This window comes from Pelodiscus sinensis, chromosome 13, assembly GCF_052426305.1.
Source record: "Pelodiscus sinensis isolate ZL-2025 chromosome 13, ASM5242630v1, whole genome shotgun sequence".
NCBI lineage: Eukaryota > Metazoa > Chordata > Testudines > Trionychidae > Pelodiscus > Pelodiscus sinensis.
In genome coordinates, this window is record NC_143064.1 from 22,336,743 (window position 1) to 22,359,056 (window position 22,314).

The window sequence follows — 22,314 nt, forward strand, 5'->3', positions numbered from 1 at the left end:
AGATTTCCCTATCCCTTTCTATAAGACAGGTGACAGTAACAAAATTTCCCTCCATTAATTTGCCTCAGCCCTGAGATGGAAGAATCACATTTATTCTCCAGGCACATTAGTTAAATATCACCTTATTTCAGGAATAGTGTTGCTGACTTTCATAGAATTACTTGTGAGCAAGTTACTTCTCAGCACGAGTAAGGATATCAGAATCAGGCATTGGGTTTACAGTCTCTTTGCTGACACTACCTGCTACAGTTCCACTTAGCACCATTTGTGGTGGTGTTTTTTGGGATGTGGCCATTTGTTCACTAGCGACAGGACTAAGGCGATCAACTTTTTTCACAAATGCCAGCCCCAAGCATGCAGCAGGAAATTATTCTCACTTGTTACTAACCGAGGCTAAGGCTTAGGCTGCACACTGCCTGCCTTCCCCATGCTCTGGGGCTGGAGGAGGGGCGGAGACCTGCTCCTGTTGTGGGGGGTGAGGCGGAGCTGGAGCTCTGCCCTGGTGAATGGGCCTTGGCTCTTGAAGGGGCGGGGCCTCGGGTGGAGGAGGCGGGGCTGGGGTTTGCCTCCCCCAGCCCTAGATTCGCCCACTGCCCATGCCAATGGGTATGTCTACACTGCAACAGAATGGTATGATTATAACATATATGGTCTCACCCTAATTAACTTAACCCTGCCTAGCGCAGGTCACAATAGTAGTGAAGGTGCAGCAGAACAGGTTTTAGCACACACACAAGTCTACCCTGGACTTTGGGTACACACTTGAGTAGCTAGTCTGAGCTGAAGTCTGTGCTGCTGGCACCTGTGTTTGCTGGATTACAGCTAGCTTGGATAGGTTCATGTAATGCCTACAGACAGAACCAAACCTGGGACCTCTGGAGCTGAGTGCATGAGCCTCTACTGCTTGAGGCAAAAACCAGCTGCCTCTTAGTTAAGGCTGTAGGGCACACTCATTCTGTCTCTCTGTAAGTGGTCTAAGTGCCACTACATGGCACAGTGAACCACACCCAGGAAGTGTGTGGATTACATTTGCACATGCTATAATCATGAAACATCCTGACTGCAGTGTGTTTATACCCTGAGTGCCCCTGAAAGTCAATGAGACATAGGTTCTTAAATGACTTCAAAATGGGACTTTTGTTCCTAGGGCCCTTAAGCACTTATGAAAATTTTATCCCCGTCCCATATATTTTGTATTGTTGAGTTCTCAGCATTAGACATGACTCAAGATGCAAGAATTAAATTAGAAACAAAAAAAACCCACCAAGAGAGTGGCTAACAGACATCCCACAACAGAGTTATCATGTGATCCTTCAAATTGAGATATCAGTTGAGTCTGTGTTTAGGGCATGAAAGTTTCAATATGAAGATCAAAGAATATAGAAATTAACTGTTGCAGACTTAAAGATATCAATCACATTTCCTCGGGCTAATGTCTGATACGTCATGGGTCAAGTCAGCAGCATGCTGTGGCCAATAAGATTATTTTATTACAGCTGTCTTAAAATCTTTGCATACACAACATAATAGAAAATGAAATGAAATGAAATAAAATAAAGTAATAAATGAGGCCATTTCTGTAGAAGAACCACTATATTGTATTTATTGTGAGTAATCATAGTTAGCATTGTTACTATAGCTACTGTAATGCTGTCTGCTCTGTACGTGCCTGTTCCTTTTCTCTCTTTCTTTTACAGTGTAGATATTTAATAAATAAAAAGGATGCTAAAATAGTAAATTCTTCCCTACAGACACAACTGCATCTTATTTGAAGGTCTGTTTTTCCTCCATAGAATTTCATATTATTTAAATATGAAATTGGGGGTAGGGTAAGAAAAAGGGGTGGATTCACTGTTTACTTCAAGGTTTATTTTGACATGTATATTGCAATTGCACAAATCCATTTGCTAATTCCAATTGTTTGTAGACAACAGAGAATCAGACTCAGGCAGCATGAGAGCTATGAGAGTACCCCGTGTGAGGTAGTAAAAGCTGTCCTATGTCTTTGATTGAGTTGGTCAGAATGGGGGAAAAAGTTGGTTAACATTTTTTGCAACATTTACCCATTCTTTCAAAAATTGTCCTAACTAGCAGTAAGCCGGGTAAAACATAAGCTATATTTTTGGTTTTATTTGGGAAAAGAATGTGGCAATTTTGTTCAAATTTTGAAATGTTTGCAATTATCCGATCAGTTCTAGACTAAAAACAAAACTGCTGTTGGAGCGAGTAAGCCTGAAGATGGGCTTTTGAAGAGATATTTGTTATTCACACTTGCCTTCTATTACTGCAACCTGACTAAGGGTATGGCTACACTACAGGGACAGGTCAATCTAAGCTACACAATTTGAGTTACTTTAGTAGTTTAACTCAAGTCAGCATAGTTTAGATATATTTACCACAGGGTCCACACCACGTAGTGTTGACAGAAATTCTTCCTTCAACTCCCCTTACTCACTCCGTTCTGATGGAGTACTAGAGTCGATGGGAGAATGATTAGCAGTCGATTTAGTGGGTCTTCAAGACCCTATAAATTGACTCCTGGTGGATCAATTGCCGTAATATTGATCCATCCTGTAGGGAAAAGAAGTCCTAAGTCTTTCTGGCCCACTGTAGATTGAGAGACCTAGGAGAATTTCTTGCTCATGACTGGATGGTTCAGATGGAGATTTTGGATAAATCACCTCTCTAAAGAAGAATGGCACTTTAAACACTGTGTTCAGCAGAGAACATGAGATGGGATAAGATCACTTCAATTCACCTCTTGGCCCCAGTTCACCTAGAAAAATTTTCCAGGGCTTCCTACTGTGTTGGAAGAATTCCCAAATGCCATGTTAGGGCAACTCAGCATCTCCTCTATGCCACTACTGCAGTACAAAGGGGACAGGGGGAGCAGACAGAATCTGATCCTAATTTATCCTCACAACACCTTAACAAGGCAGGAAGTTTTATCATGTCTGTCTCCACTTCCCCCGGGGAATGCAGGCACAGAGAATTTAATTGCAGAGCTCACCAGAACATTTCTGATAACATTTCATTTCATGGAAAGTACTGTAATGTTGAAGTAAAAAAATGTTGCAGAGATGTATCAGTTTCCATGGAAGTTTTAGCAGGAAGGCTTGTGTGTCTGGAGAGAGAACAAGCAAGAGAAACATCTATATCTGTACTGGCCTCAAAGAGAGGTTAGCCAGGTACAAATCCCTGATTTGGAACAATCTAGACTAAAAAGCTCTGCTGTCAAAGTCAGACTCGGGCTTTGTATCTAGGTCTCCCACACACGTTTTATTAACAAAGCTGAAAGGGTTTGTGCTCATTCCAGTGCAGACTGAAAACAAATGTTGAAAACTCATTATGGTGCTCTAGCCAGCTCTAGTTAACTGTCCTGTTCCAGGTGAGACAGGAGGCCTGTGGTAGAGACAGGAATCAAAGTCTCATGGCTTGCCCATTCTACAAATCAGCCTTCTGAGAAGTGATGGGCCCAGAACCTTAGGGCTGAGTTTAAAGTAAGTCCAGGTACAAAACACTGGACCTGATTCTACATGCCAGCTGTAGAACAGGAAGATGGCACCAGCATGGCAACAATACAGCATAACGCAAGATATGTGGGATAGCTTAATGGGGGAAGTTGCATCATGAGAGGCCTTGTGATGTCACACAGGGATGTCAACGCTATTTGGCGGGAGAGAGGAAGGAAACAATTCTCTCATGTTATATCTTTTAAAAGCATTTGTATTCACATGCCTCTAAACTAGGGATGTACAAGTTTAAAGTGGTATCTGATAAGCATGAGATCACTGGTTACCCAAACGGTTACACGCGGTTCCCAGTCTGGCTCCTGAGGAGCTGGCTGCCTCCCCATGCTACTGCCTCAGAAGTGGGCAGCAGAGTGGAGCCAGTACTCACTGGGAGCCAGCTTAAAAGCCAGTTCCCAGTGTGCACTGGCTCCCGGTGCTGTGGGTGTGTATAACCATGTACTTGCTGAAGTTTTCAGCAGTTACACAGTTAGCCGATTGCCCACATTTTAATATCCCTACTCTAAACTGGGTGAAGCACCTGATCTCACAGGAGCAGCTTGCAGGACCCGAGAGGGTTAGCTGTCAGGAACACCATTGTGGACTCTGCCCGTACAATCCTTGGCAGATATTCTTTGTGGCCCTGTAGCTGCTTTCATCAAGAGAAGCAGATTTATCTGCAGGGACTCTCAGAATGAGACTCCAGCCTGGAACAATGGTATGTGAGAGCAGGGACATTTTAATACCGGAGCAAGGTACAGTAAAAGAAGCCAGACATGAGCCTAAGGAAAGGAGAAGTTGGGTTTCCTATGTGAGTCTGCAAGGTTTTATTTGCCACAGTTTGCATCTGAGTTCAAGACAACTCAGCTGGAAAGAGGAAAATGCATCTGACTCATCAAACATGTATCAAAATGGGCTTTTTTGCCTACACTTCTGATGGCTCTTTAAGCTGCAGGGTCCCATGCTACCCTAGCACCGTTATTCTTTGCTTCTGTGAAACATGCAGAACGGGGAAGCTGTCACTCCTTTTTCTTCACAATTAGGGCTGCACTAATCAGATTTGCATAAGCAGCTTCTACTTTGATATTTCAATAACCAGCACTCCCCTGTTCAGACTTGGATTTTGTGCCAGCACAGGGGCATAAGGCAGAGCAGGAGCCTCACTCCTGAGCCCCATGTTCAGGCTACATTGGGACTGCATGCACAAGTGCAGGCGGGCATGGTGCCTGCTGATTCCCCCCACTATATGCAGTGGAGGCTACAGGAGAGTGTCACAATTTGTTGGTGGTTTAGGCCAGCAGTCAGTTATGGTGCTTCTTCCCCACTCAGAGCAACGGGGGAAAGACACCACACCTCAAGGGATGTATATAAGACACAGCAGCTCTCACGGCTACCCCAGGTTGGTGTAGTTCCTGAGGGCTACGCCAAAAGACACAGTAGATGGCAATAAACACAACAAAGCCGTAGTCCTACAGTTCCAGAAGAAGGACAGGAGTTAAGGAAGTTTCAGAACTTGGTAGCCAAACCTACGTATATGCAGGAAACACCAAAACTAACAATGAATCCCCATGCAATTATCCTGAGCATAAGTCTGCCAGTTGAGGCCCAGGCATATTAGCATTTCCTCAGGTTTACCTAGAACCCACGGCAGGATCATCCATTCAACGACGGTGGGGGGTGGTCCCTGCACATGGAGATCAGTCCTGACAATGTGCTGGGACGCCAGAAGTAGCATGAAGAGGAAGGTTAGGTAAGAGCCGGTGTGGCAGATAAACTTTATAAATGGCTTTTTAATGAACAGTCCCAGCCTGCTCTTAGGTGCAATTAAATATGCCACAGAAAGCACAGGAAATAGCAGTCCAATGGTGATGCAGGTCAAGAGCTTTACTGCCCAGTGTTTCCGCCTCCATCCTGGAAAGCCGTCGTACCAAAGTGTCGCTAACAGCTGCTGGCAGTTGGGCTGAGCAACAAACTGGAGAGGGAGAAAAAACGAAAACGTTAGAAGGACATAGAGCCAAAGGCTTCTACTGGCCAGAAGACAGAACACACCCAGGATAATTTCCTTCTGTGGTTGTTCCCATGAGCTGAATGACCAATACGCCCACATGTTTTCCTCTCAGCTCCTGGTGAGTGAGCTGTAGCATGTTGTGGCAATCAGCCTTTTACTGGGGAGGGACCTGGGATGTTTTTGTTTATTTTTTACTCAAGATGGAAAACCTGTTGGGAAAGAATAAGAACCACCGTGTACCGTTACCACGCTAGGCCTGTAAGAGTACATCTACACAGCAGTGTTATTTTGGAATAACTGACAGTATTCCGAAATAACAAAGAGCGTGTCTACACAGCAAGCCATGATTTTGAAATAATGTCGAGCTGGAGGACTTCTTACTGTGACTCCTGTAACCCTCATTTCACAAGGAGTAAGGGAAGTGGAAGGAAGAGTGTTCTTCCTTTGACCTCCTGCTGTGTAGACAGCACCAAAAGCCGAGTTCAGCTATTTCAATTTCAGCTATGCAATTGATGTAGCTGAAGTTGTGTAGCTTAATTCGACTTTTGCCCTGCTGTGTATTCATGCCCTAAGAGAGTCAGGAATGGCAACCGTATATCCAGAATCCTAAGCTAGTGTCTTAACCATAAGGCCAGCCTTTCCTGGCAAGGCTTTCTGACAATCAGCATTCCACCCAGGGATGGGCACAAAGCCACACTGTTAATGTGCCAGGCCCAGAATCTTAATCTGCCATTTATGCAGCCTTGCAAATGGACTAAATTGGGCCTAACCTTACATGGGCATGCAGCTGTAAAGTGAAAGTAGCCGTCCCTAGTTCAGCTGATTCTAAAGAACCAGACACAGTCATACTCCCTGTGTTCAGGGATGTGCTACCAAGGGCACAAGCTACTCCAGAAACAGGGTGAGAGGGCAAATAATGGGTGGGGACACAGCCTTGCCCTCTGTCTGCTGTCATTTGACTTGGCCTGGGTGATAAGGTGTATGCTTTATCTGAGAGTTTAAAGGAGACTCTGTAGCTTCACACTTTCTCAGTAACATGCTACTGAGATGTGAGTAAGAATGGCAGGACAGGCACCTGGATATCAGTAAACTAAAATCTGAAGGAAACATTTCTAGATTCAGGGGACAGTCCTCTTGCTGATCCCAGCTGTGGAGAGATCTGTCGTGTATTCTGGACCAAATCTGTAAGCAGGCCATGAAGAGAAGGGGCTTTTCCATATTTATTTTAATATGGGCAGGATTTTTGTGCTTAGCTTTGCTCTGAGGCCATTTCTGTTTTCAGTATCCCTCAGTAGAACAATCACTGGTCACATGTGAACCCTCCTGCTACAGTTACACAATTAACAGTTACTCTGAGCATCTTCTACTCTCAAGTTGATGCTTCTCCAAATGCTTTTTTCAGCTTTTGGCAGACTCCAAAGAGCACTTGGCAGCATTTGAAAAAATGACTTGGAGACCAGGCAAAGAGGAAGAGCCAGAGGTGGTAAAACTCTGTGTGTATGTGTGTTTGCACATGTGCATATGAGAGGCCATTTCTACACTGCAGCACTATTTCGGGATATCCCGAAATAGCTGTCCCGCATCTTAACAGGGTTCCTGTTATTTTGAAATATATCGGGCACACTATTCTGATGTCCCTGTAAACTTTGTTCCAGAAGGAGTAAGGGACATTTTGGAATAGCGGGTTATTTAAAAATTTAGTACTGTGTAGACAGCGCCAAATTACATAATAAACTATTTTGAAATTGACTTGAAATAAGCTATGCAATTTGTGTAGTTCAAAATGTATAGCTGATTTTAAGCTAAGGGTGCAGTGTAGACACACACAGAGTGTGTGTGTGCATACACACATGCCTGAAAGTGAACATATGCATTACTGCAAGCAGGTAGGCACATACAAATGTCTGAGTTGAAAGGGGCTTGGCATATGAATGAATGTACCTATGAGAAGCTCTCGCACTTTTGGTGAGGTTGGTTGTTGGCAAGAAAAGGTGGGCAATTGTAAAATATCTGAGACAAGGCAGGAAAGAGACACTTTTGATCACAGAACAAAAATGACATTTTAATGTTCAGTTCTACTCAGTACATGACATGGAAGAAATAGGCTTACAGGATTCTACATTTATGGTACCTAAGTGACTCCACAGCTGGCATATTTAGATTACAAGTAAAAAGGTTTTTTTCTAACCACCCTTATTACAAACAGCCTTCAGCTACGTTCTTTCAGGCTTGTGTATCACCATCACTAATAAATAATCAGCAACCAGATGCTGCCCTCAATTACACCTGGGAAAGGCTATTGCATTCAGAATATTTCTGTTCAGAAACTTTTCAGTACAGACTGTATATTAAAGGATCTATCCCCATGCCCAATCTGAATCTTGGCAGGATGGAGGCATAAGTCCTGGCTTTTTGCCATGTGATGTTTTTCACCACCCTTGATGGAGTTGTCCTTCAATTCATAGTTAATTTAAAATATTCCTGTGGAATTCCTTTGGGACTTTTCGCTCACACTCTACCAGTTCTGCATTCAAGGTAACATGGAAAACCCCTGACTTTTGTTCCAACCATGTCATTTCACTATGGTCTTGTCTATACCAGGAGGGATTTATTGTTGCAGTTATACTGACATTGTTAAAAGAATGTCAAAATAGATTGGTATACAAGTGCTAAACCATTATTACTGCATCTGTATTCGGGCTTTTCATTTTTAGTAATAAAAACAAAATCACACCTCTGACCAACATAAATTAAAGTGTAGACGAGGCCTCTGAGCCTTATTAGAAAATAGACTTATGGCAGAGAGTAATCTAAAGATGACAATATTATTTATTATTCCTAAAGTGTCTCTGTAGAAATGAAATGTGTTGCTGTATAGTGTTATCAATCCCCAAGTCACATTTACATTTACAAGACTGTTATGTGCTCTTTGACCATTTTTAAAAAAACTTATCTTCTACCCAGATATGTTTGTGGGCCTTTATGTTGCCCTTCAGATGATTTCAGATTTGACATGGCAAAGTCACTTCCATAATAAAGGTTCCTGCACATGCACAGGCCTTTTAACTATCCATTCACCAATAAAACTGCATAATAAGCACTTACAGAGCACTTTTCATCCATGGATGGCAAAGCTCTTTATAAAGGTCAAGAATTATCATTCCCATTTCACAGAGAAATAAACTAAGACTCACAAAAAGAAGAATGATTTACCCAACATGACACACGTCATGTCAGTTTCAGAGCTAGCACTAAAACTAGATCCCCTGCCTGCAAAGAGTGTGGGCAGGACCTCCTGACTATTTTAACTATAACCTGAAGGATTGCTGGCATCCAAAAACTGATATTCTCATTAATGCCCTGATGAAGGGGCTGGTGAGAAATCCTTTCTCAGGGGCGCTCTCAGCTCCCTAAAGACATCACCTGGGAAGTGTCAAATGTTGATTTGCTGCTCAAAGAAGAGAAATTAAATAGGGAAATAGACCAATTTATAAATTAAAATATCTTTCTCTTCTTTATAACTGTAGTTCAATGTGAAAACCTAATTAAGAGAAGTAATCAACCAATGATTAATCACAGCAGGCAAACTAACAGGTGACAAAAGTCAGGCAGAATCCTTTAGGAGGGACTTAATGCTATTATTTTTTGTATCTATTGACTTGGATTTTGTTCACCAACAATAGGCTCTGTAAGAGATTCCCCATACAAGACATAGCTAGATTTACAGGGGCAAGCAGTTCAAAAGGATGGATTGACATGTCTGAGTGCTAAGAATAAAAGGCCCAGAAAGAGCAGCAGGTGTCTGTGATGTGGGACATTTATTTGAACAAGACAGGTTGACACAGGAGGATTACGGGAAAGGAAAATCAGAGGAAGCATGTTTGCTTCAATTTAACCTATAACACCCCCTGAGTCATTGGACAACAGTTGGTATGCAGATGATCTACAGAAAACTGCAGGATGCTAGAAGATGCTATTATAATATACCAGCTTTGGGATCAGAGAGAAGAAAATAAGAGTCCTACAGAAAAAGAAGAGAAATCATGAATTTTCTTTCCCTTTTTAATCTGTAATTTCAGAGTAGTCTCAATCACTAGTTGTGCTTAAATTGGACAAAAGAAATGGAAGGTTATCTTGCCACATTTTTAACATTTAAGAGCTTAGATAAGGGCTCTGAGCAGAAGTAACATCCATAGTGAGGAGTATTATGTTTCCTAAAAAAGATCAGCAGCGGCTTTTTTTTTATGTAGTAGGGGAAATATCTTATAAATATTTCTTCTCTTTATTCCATACAATAGAAAGCAGAAAGGGAAGAATGAGTTTATTTCCCCACTCTTCACCACAAGTCAAACCCAAGTCACTAGACAAATCAAAATATTTTTGCTTCTTTTATTGCTTGTGCAACTTAAGCTTTCTCTCCCTTTCCCCTATGCTTAAAGGCTTATTTTAAAAATCTGCTCAGTTTTCTGTGTATCTGAGTTCAGTTCTTCAAAGAGAAGAGAATTCATATATCATTCAAGGGATCCTTTCAAGATCGTTTTAGCAAAAAAGGAGTGGCAATAAAAATGCCCTTAATCAAGCCCACCCCTGCCTTACTAGAAATGCTCCAAAGGAAATTTAACTGTGGCAGAAATCAATGAAAGCCCTCTGATTCTCACACAAAGGTTGCATGCCTGCTGAGATATCCTTTTACTGGCCCAAATGAAAAAAATGTAATCCACTATTCATCACTCATTTTAAAATATTATTCCAATGCCTTTAAATCTCAAGCAAGGTGAAGACCACAGGGGAAGAGGCAGCAGCCATCTTTTTTTCTCATGACCAACCGATCAAGGATTGGGGGAGCAACAGAGACTGAACCTGACAGAATAAAGTTCTGTTACAGCAGATTCTCCATAGTTATCAGGGCTGGCTAGCTGGGGGTTCATTCCTATAAAGATGCTAATGATGCCAGACACTAAAATAAATGAACAAATAATAAAAAAGCTCGACTCTAATGCTTTTATCTATGAAATAGTCCAAAGCTACATACTTACACTTAGCACTCATGGGATTTGTTTCAGCCATAGATCTCAAAGCACTGTCCAGAAAGAGTAACATTTTATCATTTGCACGCTACAAATAGACAAAACTGAGAACCAGAGAGAGAAGGCAACTTGCCCCAAATCACACACACTAAGCCAGTGTCAGAGCCAGCCACTAAACCTAGCTTCCTTGAGTTGAAATTTGTTCCAGCATTCACTGTATACAAAAAAAATATGATTTCCCTATCGCCATCTTTCTTTCAGGCAAGGCTAAGTTACCAGAACTTTCTGAAAAATATTTCTTTAGTTCCCTTATGTCCTTTGTTACAAACATTATTTTCATTCTATTTTATAATCCTTCTTTATTTGCCATGGATAGAATGAATGCAGGTGACTATCACATTTATTATTTCCCATAAACATACCAGATGCGACAGGTTTTGTTATCAGCTAATGCTGTTGCATTGTGAAAAATGAGAGATCTGGAGTATAAAAAAAATTGTGTATGCTCCCAGATTTATAATATTGTTTCTGACACAATAACTTCCAAAATCAATGCCTGGGTTATTATTTGAGGCACTTAAAAAGGTTGAGAATATCTTGACAATCAATAACAGTCAGGATATCGAGTATTTTTATCTAGAGATATGGTAGTCAGAGAGTCTGTATCACCTCCTCCTCTTCTGGGAGAATTGTCAAGACAAGACAGCTTTGTTACCACACTAAAGACCTGATGGATAATCCTGTGACAGTGGCTTCAGTGAAAAGGAATGTTCTTCAAAAGCGCTTTTAAGAGTGTACGATGCTTATGTGTGAATATCAGCATACAATGGTATGGAGTACATGCGGCTGAAACTCGCAATTTCTGGTTCATGGAAAATGTCAGTACAGGCAGTCCCCGGGTTACAGGGATCCGACTTCCATCGGATCCCTACTTACAAACGGGGTGAGGCAACCCCGCACTAGCTGCTTCCCCCCAGCAGACCAGGGAGACGCAAAGCTAGCGCCCTCTCCCCCTCAGCAGACCAGGGAGACGCGGAATGGCTTTTCTCAGCAGACACCTCAGCTTGAGAATAAAGGACTGAGGGAAGTGAGGTGTGGGAGAATAAAACTGAGCTCTGGAGAAATGTTTGGCTAGAGTTTCCCCTACAATATGTACCAGTTCCGACTTACATACAAATTCAACTTAAGAACAAACCTACAGTCCCTATCTTGTACGTAACCCGGGGACTGCCTGTATTTTGAAATATAGTTTCATTCCAGGCTCTCAGGGCTACTCCACTTGGGAATTGGGCTGCATGGGGACCCGGCTGTCCTCCAAGTCTGGAAGCCTGGCTTTCATCCCAGCTGGCTGGTCTTGGCTTGGAGAAGTCCACCTGGCAGCACTGGCCTAGACCCACAAACCCAGGGAGCCCATGGTATCCAGCAGCCTGCAAAGATATGAGGCAGGTTTCCACCAGAGCCCCTGCCTATGATTCATCAAAAGGGCATCACATCAGAGATGATCCTGCAAAATGTTCCAAGTGCAACAGATTGTTTATTCCCTGCCTTACTATTGAGGTTGTTTTAGTTGTTGGCTTGAATTGTCCCCTCTGTATCACAATCAGAAGAATGGATGTCAGAGGGTTCATGTTCCCTGGAGGAGCTATTGTTGAGGAGATACTGAAATGCAGGACTTAGACTAGAAGTAACTCAGCCACGTGAACAGAACGGTGCACAGGGTTTAATGAAGTTCCACTTGTTCCGCTCCACTGCACTCAGCTTCACTCTTTTGCCAATGAAATATGGAGGCAGCATCTGAGCGAAGAATTCGCTGAAGTGCAGCAGCTGGCGGTGTGAGCCACAGAACTCAGTCTGAAGCCAGCCTGAGCCCTGGATTTCCAGTCACCAAACCTAGTCCAGAGATGAGCCAGAAAAAGGAGGAGCTCAAGTTTTCTCCAGACCAGGCCATGTAGGAGGATGACAACAGCAGGAAAATAATCTGTCCTGAATCAGGGAGTCTGTCAAGTCCCCCTTGGGGAATATGGCCATATACATCATGGATTTGAGCAGGGGGTGGCATCAGAATTTCACAACTGCCATTCAAGAAGCACAGGGACTAGGGATGTAAGAGTGTGGTTGTTTAAATGAGTAACTGGTCTGGCTCTTGGGGAGCTGACTGCCACCCTACACTGCTGCCTCTGACACAGAGGCAGCAGCAGCATGGGGTGTCAGGCAGGAGCCAGTATGCATGGAGAGCTAGCTTAAAAGACAGCTCCCAGCACACACCAGCTCCCACGGAGCCCACTGCCACCCCACGCTGTTGCCTCTGGACTGGAATCCTTAAAAGCCAGCTCCCTGCACACACCAGCTCCTGCGGACCTGACTGCTGCCTTGCCCTCCTGACTGTGTATGAGAATCTGCAGAGTGGGGCAGCAGCTGGCCCCCCAAGAGTGGAGCCAGCAGCTGAGAGCACATTGGTTGCTGGCCCCACTTCTGGGGAGCCAGCATGTAACCACTAACATTTTTAGTGACCACATGGTTACAATAATAACCATTTTTAATATCCCTAACAGGGAGTCCCGTGGACTATGGCAACAATTTTAAAAGTAAACTGGCATGTTTTAAAAGTTGACACATTCCTTGAAGAAAAGCCGCACCTGGAAGTAAACCCCTCACAGTGGCCTTTGTCATGAAGGCAAATTCCAGTGGAAATATCTAATCCAGTATGCAGGAAGCTGGGAAGTCAGAGGTAATAGGAGTACCGTAGTATTGCTAGAGGCCAGTACAGCAGCATGGTGTGGTAAAGAAGCCATCAGGAAAATTACGCAGCTGCACAGACCCAAAGCCACTATGCATAATTGATGTCATCTTGCCAGAACTCTCCAGAGCCTCAATCCTTATGGTCTGTGATATGAAGAACTGATTTGGGCACATAGGCTTGAAAAAGAGTCCAGGAGGCTGACAACCTTTGCAACACCATTTGGTCTCTACAGATGGCTGTGCATGCTGATGGGCAGAAGAGGTGTTCCAAGGAAGACTCACTCGACTGCTGACAGGATTGACTGGTGTGAACATATTTACAGATGGCATCCTCGCTGTAGGCGAAATCAGGAATGATACGGAAGCCAAAGGAGGCCATGACAGAAAAGAATAAGCACTTCTTCAGTGGTGCAGTGACAAGAACATAAAACTCAACCCCAAAAAAACGTGACTTGGGAGGGGACATATATTGGACATCTGCTCACAGCAGAGGGGCTGAAAGCAGAGTCCAAGAAGATCAAAGCAATTGAAGACATGCCAGCTCCAGTGGCTGTGAAAGCAGTGCTGAGATTCAGAGACACTTTCTGTCCAAACTCTGTCCACACTTGGCTGCAGTAATATAACCAGTACATTAGCTCAGGATGTTAACTGCGAATGTCCCCAATAGCAAACATGTGACGTCTGAGGCTAATGATATTGGCTACTGCTGTCTCAGCATCAGAGAAAGGATAGAGTCAGAGGGTAGCTTTTTGCAGGGGCAGCCAGTCGTTTCTGCCCGCAGACTCCTGCCAAAGACTGAATGATGCCTGTGATGTCTGAAGTGATTCCATCAGCACCCCTGTGGCCATCCAGTAATAGTGCAAGAAAGGTGTCAAATAGACTAGTGCAGACACTGATGGAACAAAAGACCAAAACCATGCTCCCAGTGAGGAAGTTGCTCATGAGATGAGAAAGCCAATGATCAGAGAAAGCAGGCATTAAAGTCAACAGGTCCACCAAAAATTTACCAGCCTTGGAGATGAGCACTCTGTAAGGATATAGTTAGATGGATTTCTGTGCCTAATCATTGTATTTTAGGCCATCAATACCATTTTCAGTGCCCTGTGTCACTAATATAGCCATCAAATACACAAATCCTATTCCTTTCAACCAAGATTCAGGAGGTAATCCCTTATCTCACACAATCACATGTAATTTAGGATTAGAGTACAAATGGGTTAAAATGTGAGTGCCTAAAGAATCAGCTGAAATAACTCTGGAGTCTTCATTGTGTATGAGCATGATACTGCTTTGAGTTTTTGTAGATTAGCATCAGAACTGCAAACAGCCTGTTCCATTTTGAGTTTATTGGATGTACTTTCTTGTCCTTACTATAAAATGCTCTTCATAGATGAATAATTAAGAATGTATAACAGCCAAATGAGCCCAGTATTAATAAGATGGCTCAAGTTCTGTTGTCAGTTATACTCGGGTTGCACCAATAGAACTGAGAGCAAAATCTATGGAGAGTTCAGAAAATTAACCTCTATTCCTTGTCTGCCACTCCTAATTTTACTAGATTAGTCCTCGCAGTGTTGTATGCTACAGTAACAGTCTAAAACATCACCCTTCAACAGCATCAATAGGATAGTGTTAGAGACCACTCCTCTAAAACACAATACTATAACCTTTATAAGAGAAGATACTTTTGTTTTGAAAAGACTGATTCTGATAAATACAGTGGGCTAAATTTTGCCATCCATTATGTTCATGCAAATTCATTGTCTTTCATGCAGTGGCACAAATATGAATTTAAATCAGTGCTTTATAGGTTGTACATTTCCCATTATCTCAATTCTAGCATGCTAGTAACTCTAGACAAATGCAACATCTATAGTGCTTCTATTTCACATGTATGGACAGGGTGTTGTTTGCCCTGTGCAGGCACACAAGAGGCCCTCCCTTGCTACCTGGCACAGTCTATGCACCCCTTAACTCACATCAGTGAGGAGAGAAATCTCTCAAGGCAACTTTCCCCGTCCTATGCAGGGTGTGGGCAGGCAAAGGTGGACTGGACAGAAACATGACTCCCCTGCCCATCTCTCAATGCACTAGTAGCAAGGCTGAGTTGGAGGAGGGGGAAGGGAGGAGTATATCTCCCTTTATTGCCAGCGGCAGTTCTTCATGGAGAACAAAGGGGAAATGTGGCCCTTAGTCTTTAAACCCTCCCAGGGAGACTAGGTCTGCTTTATTTCCAAATATTAGGGATATATATAAAAGTCCTATATGTGATATGAAATATTAATCATGTCACAGGCTGGGGCTGCCAGTTGATCCAAACTCTAAACCTAGTTCAAGTCCACCAAAGGGCACCAACCTTAACACAAGCCCAGGGACATGTATTAACCCCCCCCCCCCCATCCTAATACTAGCTTGGATCCACCCCCTGGCCCAACACTATTCTTAGCCCAGGGCCACCTGCGAAACCTCAGCCTAGCCTACGGGCCCCAACCCTACGGGCCCCAACCCTAACCCCAGATAGGGAAACCAATATAGGCCACTTCTAACTCTAGCATGGGGCCACCTACTGGTTCTAAACTTAACCCTACCTCGGGTCCATTTAGTAGCCCCGATCCTATCCCTACTCTGAGGCCTACCCAGGAACCTGAACCCTAATGCTAGTGTAACCCACACACCTTCTGAGTGTGGTGTACTGTCCCATCTAGTGGCACTGAGGCCAGTTACAGAGAGGGTAATGAGTGTACTCTATACCCTTAGCTAAGAGGAAGATGACTCATGCAGTAGGGGCTCATTCACTACTCTCCAGAAGCCCAAAAGTCAATTCTGCCTGCAGATGACTGGGGTCTGCTGGTGTTACACTCCCTCAGGTACATCTACTAGCCCAAACCCTAATCCTATCCCAAAGCCACAAAAGAACCCACCCTAACGCTCAGTCTTCTTCTAGCCTTAGTCAGGGGCAGCTGATCAACTCCAACTCTAAGCCTAGCTCAGACCAACTAACTGGCTCCAAACCTAACTCCAAAGTGTTTGTACCATTTTCAATAGTAAGTGAAATAGTTTCAGTGGGGACTTGATATCTCTTTACAATGACGTGTTTAATTTTCACCTTTTCACAAACAAAGCATTTATTAATTCCTGCTGGTGTAGGTTAACAATGAGTTTGTGGGTCAACATGAAATGATTTAGGTGTTCTCCACCTAGTCTTCAAAGATAGGATTGTGTGTAAGGAACCTGTAAGACCTAGCTGGAATCTATGGAAAAAGTGAGGAGACATCCAGTGGCAGCATTTGGTGCAAACTAAACCACCGTTTAGTACAAACAACTTTCAAGTGAGAGGATCGCAGGGCTCCCACAGTGACACACATCTATTTTTCCTCTAATAAGGAATTCAGTGAAAGGAAATGTAAGTACTTTTTTTAACAGCCCTGTTCTGATTCTCTCCATGTGCCTGCTCTGCTCAGAAACAAGGCAAAACACAGACTGACAGATGGAGTATTCTTATCCCAACCTTCATTTTGAATTTGAGAGAAAGGACTTTTCAAGAGGGAAGGAAATTTTACTGGCGAAGTAACACCAGGACCAAGGAACTGAATTACAGTGAGGCGACAGAGAGGAAGAGAAGAGCGATTGTGGAATTCCATCAGCCTTCTGAGGGATACAGGCCTAAAGCAGTGTGGCTTAATGTGTAAAACTTTAATTTGCTTTATCTGAAATCAGGTTTATGTTAACAAGAGCTTAAAAGCCTGTCTATCCTTAGGCCCCTGTCAAAGTAAAAGCAAAAAACCAACAAATGGTCTGGTAGCACTTTATAGACTAACAAAACATCTCGGCTATGTCTACACTGGCGGCTTCTTGTGCAAGAACAGCTGTTCTTGTGCAAAAACTTGCCGGGTGTCTACACTGCGCATGCGTTCTTGTGCAAATAAATTTACAGTACAGCGTCAGAAAACAGGGCTTCTTCCAGAAGAGTTATTCCTCTCCCCATGAGGAATAAGCCCTCTTGTGCAAGAGCTCTTCCACAAGAGGGCAGTGTAGACAGGCAACATGAATTTCTTGCTCAAGAAACCCCTGTGGCTAAAATGGCCATCAGAGCTTTCTTGCACAAGAGAGCGTCCACTCTGCCATAGATGCTTTTGTGCAAAAGCACATCTCTTAGGCAAAAGCACATGCCAGTGTAGACGCGTTCTTGTGGAAGACTTTTTGCGCAAGAACTCTTCTGCAAAACAGTTCTTGCACAAGAAGCTGCCAGTGTAGACGTAGCCTAGATAGTATCATGAGCTTTCGCAAACTTTCACTGTCAGCACCCAATTTTTTGCTGTGGTTCAGAAGCCCTAAGATTATATTAAGAAGCACTGAGAGAATGAGATGTGTGAGTAGACTATAAACAATGAGAGTTTTCCCTAAGCCATAAATCACATCCAAAGAAGTGATGGGATTTAAGTGCACAAGGAGCCAGATACAGACCTTAACTATTAATGTAGAGGAGAGGGTGGAAGCAGCTTTCAGGGATTCACCACCAATGTTCCCTCTAATTTTTTCCATTCATGTGCAGAATAATTTTTGTTATGTTCACTGAGGCATGTGCAGATGTGCACAGCCAGTAGAAATACCTGCTGCTGGCTATGGAAGCTGTCGGCACTCTGCTAATCAGCTGGGCAGCATTTGAGTCTCTCCTCGATGGCTGCCCAAACACCGAGCTTACAGGGAATACTCCCATGCTCTTGTATGTTTGTGGTTTAGGATGGATAGTGAAAAACATTTGCCAGTCAGCAGCGAGCCTCCAGAAGGGACCAAAGATTAAACTTAACTCCACATAATCAGGTTTAGAGTGTGCTGTTGGGGAATGTGAGCTGTGATTCACCGAATAGCTTAGAAAATCCCTGGGGAGGTGCTCTGGGATGTAACAAGCTCAAAACACAATGCTAAAGCTTACGGTAAATGTGTAACGCACCACAACAACTCATGCCCCACATTTTTCTGGCCTAGTCCCAAGGAGAAAGGAGACCCAGACTTCCACACACCAGCCAAGCCATGTGCCCAGAGGAAACCCATTGGCCAGCATGGTACTGATCACTATCCATGCCATCTAATCCCCTATATGATAATTCCTGACTCTGAAGCTCTAGAGACCAAACAAGTCAAAGAGCAGAACCTTCCCTTAGATCAGTAACATTATTCCTTTTTGTTCCTTATTTTAACAAAGGACAGGAATGCCCACAGCTAATTTACTGGTTCTTCTAATACAGCGTTTCTCCAAGTGGGCCCAGAGTTCACTAGGGCTGTGTCCAGACTCAGGGTTTTTTTCGAAAAAAGTAGCCTTTTTTCGAAAAAACCTCACCTGCGTCTAGACTGCAGCCGCGTTCTTTCGAAATTAAATCGAAAGAATGCGGCTTTTCTTTCGATGGCGGTAAACCTCAATTTACGAGGAAGAACGCCTTCTTTCGAAAGTTCCTCACGATGCTTTCTTTCGAAAAAGCAAGCCGCTTTTTCGAAAGTTCAACGTGCAGTCTAGACGCTCTCTTTCGAAAGAGGCTTGCAGTCTAGACATAGCCTTTGAGAAAGCTGCTTGCAGGCCGTTCCGGTTTGTTTACCTAAAGACTCCACAACTATGGAGCCTCGTGGTGGAGCAGGCTGCCAGGCACTTCTGCTGCCACAGTCAATGCAGAGGAGGAAGGCAACCCCTGCAGCTGCCCCACATCTGTCCCATCCACAGGATGGTTGAGGCAGCCACCAAGGGGTCCCCAAAACATGCGGTGTGGGGCAGCTTCCTCAAACCATCCTATGCACTCTGGCTACAAGAAGACAAATGACAAAACCTAGGGTATGGTTCAAGAAAGCAGAGCTTGCCAAATCACTCCCAATCCCTCTGCTGGCTAACCAAGTGAGCTCCAGGTTTCATGTAGGTAAAAGAGATGGTCCCATATTAGATTGTTTCTTTTAATCCCATCTCAAAACATTTTAGCTGGAATGGCCCACAAATCTCAACTCAGGGTCCTTTCTGCATTACGTAGTCCCAGTATAGCTCTCACTGGAACTGAATGCAAACCCAGTGTGAACCACAGCAACAACAAAAAGCCACGAGTGATCTAATACTGCCAGAAGGCAAGACTCCGAAACAATATCTCAGGGTTTGAACCAGTTCCCATTAAGTCAATAGCTTCCATTGGGTTTAAATGAGAATTTATTCTCTCCTAAAGCCCCAAATAAGAGAAGTGTTTGATATACATCATATTGCAGGACAAAGCCAGAAGCTTGTTGAGTCTCTGCAGGTAGACAGGGAGAAACAAAATAAGCCTTAATTTAGCAAAGCTGTTTACCAGGTTATATATCATTAGTCAGCAAAACATTTAAGAATGTGCTTAATTTTAAGCATGTGTTTATGTCCTATTGATGCCAGCGGGCTTTAGGCACACGTTTAAGGGGTTTGCAAATAGGGATAGACTGATGAGCTAGTATCACTGACACTAATCTCTGCTAGCAAATAATCTCCTGTAATGTGATTTCTCTGGGCCAAAGTCTGTACAGAGTTCAGCTTCAGGGGGTGGAAAGATCCAGTCTTGTCAAAGGCTGGTTTTCATCATTTTCTTGAGCAGATATTGGAATACATAGAGAAATAGTTATTCTGGGAAAGATTTCAGCAAACATTCAGAAGTATAAATCCATTACAGAAGTTAAGAAGGCCTAATATGTTGAGATTAATATTCACAATTTACAAATGCACTCACTGCAGTCCAAACTAGCTCCGAACATGACACACGTGGCTAAGAGAGATGGTCAGAGCAAACTGACTGAACTCAAGTAATTGGGGGCTCTATCAGGTGCATTTTATGGATATATCAGTCACATAAAGTCAAACCCTAATGTCTTTATACAAGCAGAGCTCCTATTATTACAGGTCTCAGAAATAGGTATTGGGCTCTTTCTCATAATTTAATTGAAGGGATGGGCATGTTGATTTTTGAATAGAGTTATTTTTTTCTCCCAGGTGTATTTCCACATTTAAATTAAATGCATAAACAAAAATCTATGGTTTTAAAAGTGCTTAGCAAAATTTAATTATAGATAAGGCCCATGTCCTTTTTCTCTTCTTTGTTACCAATAAAGTCTGAAAATGTTTTTCTTCTGCAGTTTTGTGTTTATCTGTCAGTTTGTGTGTATTGAGACTCTTTTTTAAACCTTAGAAATACCAAATCTGGTCTGCCCTGGATTTTCTGGAGAACTTCTAGAGGTCCCAGAGATGTCTATTGAGAGTTCCAACCCCTTACTAGACTGGATAATGACACTGTGTCATTGAGAAAGATTAATTTTTCCCAAAATATTAATTAGTCATGAGAATTAAATGGGTAATTTAAAAAACTCAGCAACATCCAAAATGCTTGCAACAGTTTGAATAAAAGTCCTTCTCTTGCTTGCTTAACTTTCACTTTTTTGTATTCTTCGTCATCATTTTACTAGTTCTCCAGTCAATATGGTCTTCCAGGCTATTCAAGATCAGCGTTTCAAAATCAAAAAAGAAGCAGAAAAAAAAAGCCTTAAAAACAAACCTAAAATCTTTAGATCCTTTCTTAAGCATCATAAAGAAGAAAAGTGAGACACTAGTTCAGTTTTCTTTTCTTTACAGATTGCCTTTAAGCAGTCTGAGTAAAAATCCTTTTCAGTTAATCGTGTTTCACTTTCTTAGCACTTATGGTGTTATCCCACTATCTCTCCAGCCATCACCAAGTCCTCCGGACCTGAAATTCTAATGTAAATAAACAGAAAAAAATTCTCTTTCATAGAATCATAGAATCATAGGACTGGAAGGAACCTCTAGAGGTCATCGAGTCCAGCCCCCCGCCCTCAAGGCAGGACTCTTTCTATTAAAAAAGTTTATTTCAAGATTTTTTTCTACTTAATTAAAAAAATCTGGTGTGTGTGTGTGTGTGTGTGTGTGTGTGTGTAGCAAGTCCCCTTTAAGAAGTAATTTGTTAGATATGTAACCAAACAAACATGTTTCCAATCCAAGAGACATTGATACATCACTGGAAAGAGAACAGGGCTAGGTAGAATTGTCAGTCCAAACTCTCGACATCTCACTGAAAGCATTACTGGAAATAAATCATAAAACAATGTTAATTCTTACACTCTATGTGGAAGGTTGGAGTTTGAAACCGTGGATGAGAGGCTTGGTTCACTGAAAACAAGTCTTACCCCAGTAGGAACTTGGAATATTTACTTTTTTCTTCTGCCATGAAAGAACATTTTCCCAGAACAATGTTTTTCTCTTCACCTCTCTAATAGTGAAAATATAAGACAGGAATGGATCTGTGCCCTGTGAACACGTCATTTCTTGCTAACCCTTTCCTGTCACTCAATTGCAGGGTAAATCGCTATTATACAAGGAAGGATACATGTGCTCTGCAGAAGTAAACTTGCTAAACCATCAGGGTCGGTGGCAAAACAATGAGAACACAGCAACTGCAGTCACATTATAAACGCCAGGCTGAACAAGATTCCAATTTAGGTGGATTATAATGAGACTGTTTTTATCCATCACACTCACTCTCACATTCCCAGAAGGGAGAACTATGAAATTATCATGCTTCCAATCATGACGTATCCAAATGGCCTATTTTGATGCTGCATCTATTGCAGAAATAATAGACTTTGAAAGCAAAATCCTCCATTTGTTTTCTTTGGGTTTCACAACTCATTACATTGATAAGCTCAAGAAAGGTTGAAACCTACCTCAGTCAGATCACTTATAGATCACACCATTTCCACTACCTAGAGGGGGCTCCGTATAAAGATGTCCCCCCATATTAATATGTTTGGGCATCTTACAAACTGCAATAGGAATCAGCATGATGTACCCTTCAATGCTAACATCAGAATAACTGGAAAGACTGTTTGTGAATGGGTGGTGTAACCTTCAAACAAGATAAAGCTGATGAATTTATGTCTAACACAGTGTATCATTTCTTTCACCTGTACCATATTTCTCTGTTGTCTTTAGAAAACAAAATCAATCATGTCCAGTACCATAACTTGT

General features: G+C 42.7%; 1 protein-coding gene across 1 annotated transcript in view; it reads right to left on the reverse strand.

Moving 5' to 3' along the window:
* Positions 1-22,314, reverse strand: part of TRPC5 (transient receptor potential cation channel subfamily C member 5) — a 113,112-nt gene that overhangs the window by 44,847 nt on the left and 45,951 nt on the right. Inside the window, exon 3 of the mRNA XM_075940904.2 lies at positions 5,145-5,481. Coding sequence (XP_075797019.1) covers positions 5,145-5,481 — 337 coding nt within the window. The remainder of the gene's footprint in view (positions 1-5,144; positions 5,482-22,314) is intronic.